General features: G+C 36.0%; 1 protein-coding gene across 1 annotated transcript in view; it reads right to left on the bottom strand.

Annotated features, from left to right (window-relative positions):
• Window positions 1-13,501, bottom strand: part of LOC141441028 (neuropeptide CCHamide-1 receptor-like) — a 279,791-nt gene that overhangs the window by 70,919 nt on the left and 195,371 nt on the right. The window contains exon 3 of the mRNA XM_074105647.1: window positions 8,099-8,325. Within this exon, the coding sequence (XP_073961748.1) occupies window positions 8,099-8,325 (227 nt within the window). The remainder of the gene's footprint in view (window positions 1-8,098; window positions 8,326-13,501) is intronic.

A 13,501-nucleotide genomic window follows, 5' to 3' on the forward strand; every position in this document is an offset into this window, starting at 1 on the left:
CTTGCAAGAAAAATCGTGCAAGCGTAAGCTCGGTTTTATAAAACACCAAAATAGGTTAGGTTAAAACTACGACCTAAAAAAACTCGCTACCAGAAAGTAGTTTAGGATAGGTTAGAACCCAGTGACCCTAAAAAAGTAAACCGGTACCAGAAAAATAGGTTAGGTTAGAAACGCGACCCCAATAAAAATAAATGACTGCCAGAAAATTAGGTTAGGTTAGGTTAGAACTGCGATCCCAACAAAAATATATCACTACTAGGAAAGTAGGTTAGGTTATGTTTGAACTGCGACCCCAACAAAAATAAATCGCTACCAGAAAAGTAGGTTAGGTTAGGTTGGAACTGCGACCCCAACAAAAATAAATTGCTACAAAAATAAATAAATAAATAAATTTCATTGAAAAAAGTATGAAATAATAAAATATTAGGTAAACGAAGTTGTGCCAAATAAACTATCTATTAAATAATATTCGAATTCGGAATTCGGCGCTAGAGGCGCTAGTGTAGCGTGAGGTCTCCGAAATGTCAAATCTCATAGTTTTTGGGTGAGCTACGCGGGTTTATTTATAATTAGAATAATTTTCGTTCCGGGGCAATGAATGTATGTGTTTTGAGACAGTTTTGTCTTTCGGAAACCTTTGTCCACCCTTTTTTCCAAACAAAACGGGGACTATGGAACACTGTGGCATGCTCGATATTTTTATGGTACGGCTTTAAGGTGTATTAAATATGATTTTAATCTAAACTTTGTTTTCACGCCCGTAATAACAGACTTTGAAAGCCATACTTAAAAACCTCACGCAACAGTGCGCCATCTAGTGAGACAAAAAACGATAGCCCTCATTAAATTCAGTAACATCTTTAGCAAAGAATCCGACATCATAAATTAATAAAGTAATTTTAACTTTAAAATAATTTTAGTTATAATCCTTTTTAGATTGTATTTAGCACATTTACAATTTAAAGAAACTGTAGTTCTTATGTTAATTATAAGTATTTCTGTACACATTCTTGTATACGACCGTTTGTTCTCTTCTCAATAAATAAATAAAATAAATAAATGACAGTTTTTGTATGCGAACTCTGTGTCATTTGATTGCTATCGCGAGCGTCAGAAACGTTAGGCAAAACGGCCTCTGGTTAGGAATTACTAAAATTACTGACTTGCGGGTATTTTAGAGAAAATTTTAAACTCTTAAACTTAAACAGGATTTTTGAAATAAATAGTTAAGTTATTTGTACATAATAACTAACTTGGAATAAAAAGGACAATTAGGTGTTTGAAAATTTCAGTTATTTACATAACACCTTGTATATTCAGGAGAAGATAAATTATTTAACAAAACATAAAAATTTGAATGATTTTGTAGCATAATAATGTTACAACTAGCCTCCGCTAAAGGGGCCGGTTTGAAAATCAGCTCTGGGTGCATGCTGGCATGTGTCCAGCATTTGCTGGGAGTTATCCATTGCCGGAACGTAGGTAGCTGGGTTATTTATTTCCAATTTTTTTTTGATCCTGTACTGTATTTGATTGATACTCAACTCAACTAAGTATGTAATTATGTGGTAATTATGATGTGGCAATAAATTATTTTTTATTTATTTATTTAAAAAAACTATTTATGTTTCTACTCCGATTTCTAAGTTTTTGACGTCACGCGCCTCTGGTTGGTAGAATAAAAACATTGGTACTAACTCAACGTGCTTGGATCCCAATGTCGGCTGAAATAAACAGCTGTAAACAGTTTTTATGGCCACCGAATAGCAAATCAATGACCAATAACCAGCATTGCAATGCCAGATAATACGAAATAGGTTCCGGTAAAAGCTAATGGGTGATTCCACGTTCCGCCAGACGGACTGTCCAAACACCATAAATACCCACGTTAGTCGAACCATTGAGAACGTGTATTTTTGTCCGATTATATTGTTATTGTTGTTTTGTTTTTCGACACAAAATAGCAAAGTTTTCCTGCTGATAATACGAATACTAAAAAACATTATAATTACAATTATAGTTGTCAAACTGATTACTTACACACTTGCTACCTATTAGCTGTCATCTATTTCTTTATTTATTTTTTTGCGTGGCATGGATCGTTCTGAATTTGCACTATTATAGATAGTGCAACGAGAGTTGAAGTGAATGATTACACACACAGCTACATGAAGAACTGATTACATAAAAGAAGAATAAATTAAAATGAATTAGTGAATGTCAAAATCCCGCTGTCATTACATGACATGTTTTTGTTTGCGTGACCTCAACTCCGGTGGCACTACCTATACCACTGTTCTGTATCCCACTAATATGCGAAATAATAAATGCGAAAGTTTGTAAGTCTGTTCGTTTGTTTGTTTGTTACTTCATCACGTCTACACCGCTGAACCGATTGAGATGAAATTCGGTATACAGATAGTTTGCGTCCCGGGGAAGCACACACATAGGGTACATAGGTACATAGGGTAGTTTTTATCCCGGAAAATTGCATAGTTCCTGCGGGATAGTGAAAACCGAATTCAACGTAGACGGAGTCGCGGGTAACAGCTATTTGCTTACTATTTCATGTTCATAATCAAGGGCCCAAGTCCTTGATACATCTACAGGTATCTCCAAGTAAAATTGCGCTTCGCAGTGAATGCAAAACTAAATTTCAAATGTAATTCCTTGATTTCGAAAACTTTTTCTGCTTAGATAGGTTAGGTATAGTGTAAAATCTAAGTGTAGGCGTAAAAAATGTTTTAGTTTTCACGCAATTTTACTTATCTTGTTGTAATTGTACTTGTGTTTGCCTCCTATATTAAAAAAAAACTTAATCTAGGTAGATTAAGATTATTTTTTTTATATAGAAGGCAAACAAAATATTTGTTTCTACCTATTCAAAATGATGTTTCTCATTACTCTATAAAAATCCCCTTCAACCTCTTCCGGTACAAAAACTTTTTTCTCTCTCTTTTGTTTGTCGAATCTTTTCTCACATTTCAACTAAAATATGGTTTTGAATTTGTCATTTCTTTAAGAAATTTAATCCTTGATAAAAAACAGGAATATCGTTTTACATCTTTCATTGATATAGAATGTCTCAAAGCGATTATTTTCTGTTGCATTGTACCGGAGTCTTTATAAGTCGGAAGACCGAAGTGCTGGTTGAAGTATACAACTGAAAATACGACGAAACGGTTTGAGAAAAGGTAGGTAGTGCCCCGCCTTCTTTTTCTTTTCATAGTGCCCCCAGATACGAGTAAATAATAAAGAACTATGATTTTTATTTCGAAAAAATTACTTTCTGCCAATTATATTGCGCTGCTTCTTGGCAATGATGTACTTTCCTTAAGTTCTGGTAGTAATTAAAAAAAATACATGTAAAAGAGCCCTTTACGGCTGCTTACAGAATAATCGTTTTTTTTGACATGTTTTATCAAAAAGTCGTAATAGGAACTTGTAACTAACTAAAATATCGACGCTGGCGTCAGTTTAGGTTCTGGTCAGAATAACCCTCTTAGACTGAGGGACTGATGAAAATTAAATCCTACTTTCTTACTAATATCATAAATGTGAAAGTTTGTGAGTGAGTGAGTGAGTGTGTTACTTCTTCACGCTGAAACGGCTGGAAGGATTAGGATGAAATTTGGCAAAAAAATAGTTTATAACCTGGATTAAAACATAGGATACTATTTATCCCGATATTCTTACGGGATAGTTATAAAATCTCTAAATAACAATCGCTGGGCTTAGAGTCATGAAATTTGGTATGTAGATAGCTGAACATCTGGAATTAAACATAGCCTACTTTTTATTCCGATATTCCCACGGGATAGGGATAAAATATCGAAACAATAACCGCTGGGCTTAGAGTCTGAAATTTGACCATGATTGTTTTAATGTAACGTCAATGAAAGCAACGATTTAATTTTCGAGAATTCCCACGGGAATTTTTAAAAATCTCGGAATGTCATTTCAGCTGCTGGACCTAATGATTTACGCGTGCGAAGCCGCGGGTAAACACTAGTGTATTCATAATATTCTCCAACCTGTTTTGAACGACAAAAAACCAGTGGCCGTGTTGCCTAACGTTTCTGGCGCTCGCGATCGCAATCAAATGACAGTTTTGTATGGGAAATCTGTCATTTGATTGCGATCGCGAGCGTTAAAAATGTAAGGCGATACGGCCTCAGAATGATAGACTGAACTGAAATTAAACGCATAAAAGTGAAATGAGAGCCAAGTTCCATAATAAGAATATGCGTCGTTGTTTGTTGAAAAGAATTGAGATCTATAACAGATGCCAAGTTATTTCGCTTGAGATGTAAGTAATGCATGTTCAATATTTGAATTGGCTGGTTTTTATCAACAAACGAAAACTTAGAAAATAGAAGAAAAGTAACATAGACAAATATACTTAATAGTCTGTAGGTACGTTATTAAATCTAGTCTAGTTAATACCGCTTTTTAAACGTTAATATATTAATAAATGTTTGAGCTCCAGTAGTGACATTTTAGATTCTGTGCTAAATTGTATGTATGTAGATTTAAATTCACTTCATAATTTTTTTGTTCATAATTTTTTATTACTAACATCGGAACTCATAACAGACAATTCTTATATTTTTTACTCATAATGTCATTACTAAGACACATCTCAACTCATATTGTTGTTTTTCAGAAATTTTATGAATAATGGAATTAATAAGAAAACATTTGAAGTCATAGGTACTATTGTTTTTCATAACGGTAACTACCTATTCAAAATAAGATTTACTTATATCGTCAATTATTTATACTATATTATATTAGTATTAGGTGAAAAATACGTTCAGTCCTGGCGCTTCGCCGGCCGCTGCTGCGGCACGCTCGCTTCGCTCGCTCGGTTCGCACGTCAATGATACGGATAACTCAACACTTATGATTAAGAAAATTATGAAAACGAATATAAGTATTAACAAAGTTATGAATATTGGCGTTAAGAATTAGAATGATTAGGAGTTTAAATCGTTAGTATAAGTAATTATATGAAAACCAATATCAGTATGAACAGAGTGTATGATTAATGATATTATGAATTCCGATGATTATGAGATTCGATCGTTAGTATTAAAAAAAATATATGAAGAGTGATCGTTATGATGTAAAACTGTATGAGAAACATTTTCGGACTTCCGATAATAGGACTTAAAATGTTATGTGGAAAAATGCGCACCCAGATTTAAATAATAGGTTTCTAGTTGTGGTTGGGTTCAAAGAGTAGCTCGAAACGGTTCGTGTAAAAATATACACACGTCGCCAGTACCTTTTTCTTTGAACTTGGCTGAGCTCGCTGCCGTGTATCTAGATCTAAGGCGCGGCTATTAAAACGAACTGACCTTTGCAATCGCGTGTAAAACTATGCAATATTTACGTCCAGCGGCGTGTGGGCCCGGTAATGCATCCGGCGCCTGGTAAATGCGTCACGTCATCCGCTGAGTTTTTGCACTTTGCTTTTATCAGTGTCATGGAAACATGCATTAAGTGGAAGTGGAAATTTATGATGGATAAATATACAGGTTGTTTTAAAATGAATCCTACTACTCCTTACGTTATGAATGTGAAAGTTTGTTAGTATGTGTTTGTATATTTGTTACTCGTTTACGTTAAAACGACTGGACGAATTTAGATGAAATTTGGTTAGTAGATCTGGACGTCTGGAATAATACATAGGCTACGTTTTTTACGAGATCAGGATAAAAGCTTAGAGTAATATGGTACGGTTATTTTTAATGCATCGTCAATGAAAACCACGATGTAATGATTGGAATTTCCCATGAGAATTTAGTATAATCCCGGAGGTTTAGTTCAACTACTAGTTCTGAAGGTTTACGCGTGATAAGCCGCGGGTAAAGTCTAGTCTGCAGTATTGAAGCTGGTGATTGAGTAAGTTTGACTAACAGTAAATGTTTTATTGTGTGTTATGTACGAGTATGTTTTCAGATCAGACATCTCACAGTAAGTGTACCAAAGCTTTGCCATATTTGTCGTTAGTGGCGTCATAAAACAATTTAGGCAAGCCGATGGGAATCGAGTTGTTACGGCATGCGTAGGGGAAGGGGGGGTGAAATCGGATAGCGGGTAAAAGCAGATAGCTTGCTATTTCACATTTCTGCTATCGCTGACTCGCTTAAATACGTTAGACACACGGCAGAGCCGCTTAGTGTGCGTGTAAATGGCGGTCGGCGAAGTACTCGTGTTACGTTGCCGTTGAGAAAAAAAGTAAACAAAGGTTATTGATGTAATATTTCTACTTATTTTATCTCGTATCAAATCACTATCAGTTATAATATGCATGATTATGATTTAAGTCGAAATTGTGACTATTTGAGTAATTATTTATAATTTTATTTTTTAATTCGACCGTTAAACTATTGCGTTATTTTTTTCATTTGCAAAATCAAGGCCATTGGATAGAAGCAGACGGGGTGAAATCAGGTATCCGGTTTCCCCCCATCATTAATTATATTACCGATTTAATAATTCCTTAATATTTCCTTGTAACAGACGAGTTTGAAAATGCCGCGAAATTACGTCAAGCATAGATATATGGTATGCGAGCAACAGGGATCATCATCTTTTACTGGTCAAACGCAGGATTCTGATCGATTAAACGACTCTAGCTAGACACAAAACACCATCACCTCAGCCGTCTTGTTCTAAACATCAAGATGAATTTGTTTTCACACCAAAAGATATAATGCCCATTCCTCACACTGGAGAGAAATAGGAAGACGTCAGCTCGCCGGGTTAAAACTGACATATTAACTGAGTCTCCTTACAAAAACTAATTATTACAGATTAAAAACTAACCACAAACACCTTCACTCAAGGGAAAAGGAAGAGGAAAAAAATCAAAAGCTTTTAAAAATACACACAATCAGAAACATAAAGAGAATGTAAATGAGGATGATACTGAATGTCTTATTTGTGATGAAACATATAGTCGTACAAAATATACGGATGCCTGGATTCAATGTACGGTTTGTCTGAAATGTGCCCACGAAGGTTGCACCGGGTGTACTTCACAGGAATTATTGTTTTTCGTATGTGTTGACTGTAAATAATTAGCATCTGCTTTCACCCCACCATTAAAATTATGGTATCTGGTTATACCCTTACACAAGGGGTGAAATCGGATTTACTAAATTTAAGCAAATGTTGATTGATCTCTTAAGTAATAACTTGATCGCGATAAGTTCGTGCCAAATGATAGTCAATTACTAGTTGATTTTGATATTAGATATTATTGAAATATATCTTAGTGTCATAATTAATTATGCTTTTTTTTCTTAACTATCCGGTGTTACCCCTTCCTCCCCTATTTAGGTATTTTGAACATCGACAAATATACGGAAATAATTGTCATGTAAGTTGAACCTTGGCCTATTGGTGGTACTTGTTAATTCGGTGATACAGCGTTATAATCTAATGCTGAATACATTGGCGAAATGAAAGCAATTAATCGCTGCCAAGCCAACCCAGCATGCTTGCAATCAGCATCAAAACTGACAGCTTTAATAGCTTACATTTACGGTAAAATCTCATGCCGCGTTCTGTAGGAGAGCCTTATTGTTATGCAACTGAATAAATCAAGTCTTCAGATAATTCATTGTTTACTTTCTCTCCTACAAGCTGACCCGCTAGCCGCTAAGCGCGACAGTACTCAATCACAAAAGTAGTTGAGCAAGGTTAGGGGTTAGTATAAGGTATACAAAGCTCCCAAGAAGGTTTGCTTTTTAATGTGGCTGTACATGTACTTACAGGCCCCAGGCTTCGGGCTGAAAGCAGCCACTTAAGGCAAGTTCGGTACTTTATATGTCTCATCTACATAACACCGTTACAGATGCAGCGATGAAATACGCGGATACATGCTGATTACGTTATCAGCATGTACGTGCACGTACAATTGAGTTACGTTTATTTTTCGTATGCCACAGCTGCTGATAGAGGCAGTTGCAGCTGCCTTCTGGCCTAAAGAAGCCATACCTAATACGAGGTAAAGACTGTATTAGGGTCATTAAGGAGCGGCCACACCGTAATAAATAATAAATCATGTTTTAGAAAAACTCACCCGTGGCATGAAGCTTCCTCAGAGGATCAACGATGGCGAAGTACCGGTCAGCGGACAAAGCTGTCAGGGTGAACACTGACACGCCGATGCTCACGTCCTTGGCTGCTTCGGAGACGCGGCAGACGGTCACTCCCCACGGCCACGACTCGACCGTGTACACTATCGATGTGAACGGGACGCATGTGATGATCACGAGGAGGTCGGCCAGTGCGAGCGAGAGGATGTAGCTGGGGAAGAAAAGGTTATGTCAGATTTCGGCCATTCTCATTCATCTGTGCAGCAGTATAATTACCGTGTCGCTTTTTTCGAACTACTAACACGGCAATTAGAAGTGGCTAGGTGAATGAGAATGGCTGGTTCCTTTTTCCAAAACTGTGCACTTAGTTTCATTATCTTCGTTCTCGAATGGAGACTGCGGATCGGCAAGCGCTGCGTAGGCCATCCACCAACTAGATGGACGGATGAACCTGGTTAATGGTGATTTTCCACCGGAGAGGCGAGATGAGACGAGGCGAGAAGAGAATTGTATGTGTGGAAATTTGTATGCATTCTCGCACGCTCGCCGCGATACAAATTTCAATTCTCGTCTCGCCTCGCCGGTGGAAAAGCACCTAAGCCTCGGAATCACATTGGATGCAGGCCGCTTCCAACGAATGCAACTTGAAGTCTATGGGGGAGGCCTATGTCCAAACAGTAGACGTGAAAAGGCTGATATGATGATGGTGATGAGCCTAATTATCGTGTTAATTTTATGAGAATGGTTGATTTTTGTTAGTCCCACCACAGATCACATATTATTTTATTACTTCAAATAGATTTGACAATCACGTTCAAAAGTCGTTATATTCATCTACCAGCTTGGTCACTGCCAATGGTAAGCATATTATTATAATCTTTATTATCTTTAATCCCATCCCATCCCAGCCTATATACGTCTCACTGCTGGGCACAGGCCTCCTCTCAGAATGAGAGGGCTTGGGCCGTATTTCCTACGCGGGCCCCGTGCGGATTGGGAACTTCACATACACACCATTGAATTGCATCGCAAGTTTGTGCAGGTTTCCTCGCGATGTTTTCCTTCACCGTAAAGCTCGTGGTAAATTTCAGATGTACCTAATTATTATCTTTAATAATAATATCTTTATTCAATTTAGGCTATGAAAATCACTTATGAGAAAAATCCGGCAAGAAACTCAACCTTGTTATTGGAAAAGGTACTGCCTTTATTTTAATTATTCTTAAAAATTCAATAAAATTGAATTATAAAATGTCAAAATAATAAAATACAATAACAAGAGCGTGTCAGACACGCCCAAAATAGGGTTCCGTAGCCATTAGTAAAAATTAAGTACTATTTTTCTGAGGATTTCGTATTTTATACGGTATCTTCCAAGTTTAGATATATTTTATACCTTAGGTTGCTATTTACTCCTAAACTACTAATAATTCTCAAGCAAACTTAGCGGTTATAGTTTTTCTTGAAAGTTTGATATACTTACTACCATCCTGGATTTTTCAATTTTTTTTCACCTACCGGTTTAGATTTTAGAGGGGGGGGGACGCTCGGTTTTAATGAAAATTTGCACTTTAAAGATGAATATTTCGCAAACAAATCATTGAATCGAAAAATCGTCTTAGCAAACCCTTAATGGACCTATCCAACGATACCTCACACTATAGGGTTCAATGAGAAAAAAAAATCACCCCCACTTTACGTCTATGGGAGGTACCCTAAAAAAAAATATTTTTGAATTTTTTAATGTACCATTTTGTCGGCATAGTTTACTTCTATATCCGTGCAAAATTACAGCTTTCTAGCATTGATAGTCCCTGAGCAAAGCCGCGGACGGACGGACAGACAGACAGACAGATAGACAGACAGACAGACATGGCGAAACTATAAGGGTTCCATTTTTGCCATTTTGGCTCCGGAACCCTAAAAAACAACTTAAACCTATATAACACATGTCACATGTGTGTACAACACATGACAGCGGATGCGAGGGGCTGAAGACAGAGTGTTGTGGCGTGCCATGGAAGAGGGCTATGTCCAGCAGTGGACTGCTGTGGGCTGATGATGATGATGAACACATGTCATATATTTGTTATTATAAATGTTCTCAATTATATATTACTATGGACTGTATAGTATTAATTAACAGGTTATTTAAATTCCAATTTCATTCAGAATTTCAGGGCAATGTCTTCATACGGGAGTAAGATTTCCCTTTGAATATTTCTGCGTTTGAATACCCTGATCTTAAGTTAATTAAAAGCACTAATTTAAGTCATTGTAAGTCACTGACTCACGAAATAGGCAAAAAACTATGAAAACACTTTGGAAGCTTTTCTAATTAGCTCAAGACCAAAATGTTTTGTAAGTAGTGTCACTAAAAGCTTCACAAAAAATTGGTTTCTGGGATGCGAGACCTTATAAGTTTAATTTGTTGAAAACAAAAAATATAATTTAATAATTTTTTCCTCAACATTTTTCGGTTCTTTCAATAATAAGAGATCTTTTTAGATCTAATTAAAAATTTTGAAACTAATAAGTTGAAACTTTGTGATAGTTTTTAAAAGAAAATATTTGTGTTATGAAATTTTTCGGTGGATGTAAGTACTATATTTCTTTTAATTTTCCAGAACCATTCTTATTACGGAAATTAAAAAATAGTTTTTTTTTTATCACACTCAAGTCTATTCGAAGAAGCAAAATGTTGGATGTTAGCAGCGTTACACGCGACGTTTGGGTTCTAGGATGGCGTAGGTACATTATAACAGTATTCATAAAGACTCCATTATTTTTAAAAGTCACTGAACTAAATAATGTTGTTCAGTTTGAGTACGACCTATGTTTTAATTTTGCAGGTGGTAGGACCTAGTGCAAGGTCCGCTCGGATTGCTACCACCATTATGCTCGCTAATCCTGCCGTAAAGCAGCAGTTTCGGTGTGGAGAGTAAGACAGCCGGTGAATTACTGGCACTTGAGGTATCCCATCTTGGGCCTCTAGGTTGGCAACGCATCTGCAATCCCCCTGGTGTTGCAGGTGTATAGGGACGGTGGTGATCTCTTACCATCAGGAGATCCACTTGCTCGTTTGCCGTCCAGTCGAATAAAAAAAAATGAATTTGCTCGTATTACAGGCCACAACACACCCGGTATTTATAGACTACCTGCTTACATTAACGACGCTATAAACTAAGGCGTTAGCGACTTTTTTTTTCAAGGTATCTTAAATAAGATGAATGCCCTTTAGTTACAGCAGTAAGTAATCAGATTAAGATCGGACAGTGACGTATCGCTCGGATACGGCATTAATATTCGATGGTTACCCTAAAGTTAGTTGGTCACTTTATTTTATTGTAAGTACGTAATACGAGTCCACGTAACCGCGGCTTCGCACGGTAAACATTACATTTAAAAATAGAAAATAAATAAATGATTATTGCTCTCTCTCCATCATTATGCTTTTTAATTCCAGAATTTAGCAAAATTTCTCTTGAGAATTCCCACAAATTACATCGTGGATTTCATTATCGTTGCATTAAAATTATCTGCGTCAAATTTCGTGTCACTAATCCCAGCGATTGAAGTTTTGGGATTTTATTTCGATCCCGTGGGAATATTGGGGTTAGAAGTAGCCTATCCACATACCAAATTTCATCTAAATCCATCCAGCCATTTTAGCGTTAAAGAGTAGTTAACTAACTAACATACCTATACACACACTTACACACACCTACTCACAATCTTTCGCATTTATAAAAATTATAATAGGATAAGTGTCTAAGAACTTGCGACATGCGGCATTATTTTTTTACCATTACCTTTATTCCAAAAAATACAGAAACCTAAATGAAGACCTTGATTGATATCCCGATCTTAGACAGTAGACCACCATTTATCAGTCTGGGCTAGATTAAATATCTAGGATTAACCGAATTATAAGGTAGCTCAATGTGACAGTCTTTGCCTAGGAATGTAGAAGGTTTTTGTATTTATTCCGCAACGTTGATTTAATTAAGTACACTAATAACTTGGTTTACTTATTTCCATTTGTATCCCACTAACATTATAAATACGTTTTTATTTAACTTGCAGTGTTCAAAAAATAAGTGGTCAGTTTCAAATTTTGCAAGTCAGATTTCACCTCCTTTCAGGATATTTAATGACTTGGCATTTAGTATGGATATCAAGGACCATGAAGATTAGGTGACACTAAAAGTACAGACAATAAAGCACGCCCGCAAAAAAAAAAAAAACATTTTTAAAGAAAATTTGTTTTATGACATTTTAAAATCAACGTCACACTGTCCGTGACATTGGCCCTTGGTTTTTAATTTACGCGAATTATGAAGTAAAAAATGTGGACCCCGATCACTGCGTTGGCAAGGGTCCAACTCTTAATTAAAATTCAGTATAAAAATTTACAATGATACGACAAAGGGCAAAGGGGAGTCTGGATATTCATTTTGTTCGCTACTTTTGCAGTAAATCACATGTATTTCGGTATTAATTAATTTTACTCGCAGAGAGTTAATTATTTACTGTGCAGCTGCGGTTATGACAATGCGAGTCGCAGAACTTTTTATTGGAAAACTAAATACTTATCTTTGAAAAAATATTTTTTAGGGATCCGTAGTCAAAATGACAAAAACGGAACCCTTATAGTTTCTTCTTGTCCGCCACAAATTTAAAACAATGTTTGCAACGGACTGCTGAGGCAACTAAAACTTCCGTATTTGTAGCTGTTTTTCGCTCACCCGGAAAAAATAAAAGGGTAAAAAATAAACCCATAACAGACATTGATCAAGGTGTTATTAAACGAGCTAACCACAATTTTCATATTACTCAAAAAGAATTGCCAACTATAGATAAATTGAGAAACAAATTAATGAGCGATAAAATTGTTGTATAATAAACATGACATGATTATACAATATTATAGCGAGTATTTTCGTGCGCGACGGTACCCCTGCGCAAACACATCCCCTCCGCTGTCACCCAGCGCTCTTTTTACGTGAGCCGTAGGTACTGTACACAGACACACATAGCGGTCAAACTTATAACATACATGTTAATTTTACCATTTTAATTATTTAATTTAACTTTTGTTTGTTTATTTATTTAATTCAGGGTTATAATTTAGTGTAATAAAATGATTATGATTATGACATGTATTGATTGTGATTTTTAATTTTAATTATTAACTATAAATTGTATGGGTTCAAAAAAAGCCTAAATTAAGAAATTTATTATTTTTATTATTAACACCCCTCTTTTTGCGTCGGGGGTTAAAAACAGCGCTTCTCTACAAAAGTACGTACCTAAGCGCTATGGAGATAAAAAAATCGCACCAAAGGGTTTTAGAGTCAAAACATTTGGCATGGTTGTTTTTAATG

This window comes from Choristoneura fumiferana, chromosome 23 (assembly GCF_025370935.1).
Source record: "Choristoneura fumiferana chromosome 23, NRCan_CFum_1, whole genome shotgun sequence".
Taxonomy (NCBI): Eukaryota; Metazoa; Arthropoda; class Insecta; order Lepidoptera; family Tortricidae; genus Choristoneura; species Choristoneura fumiferana.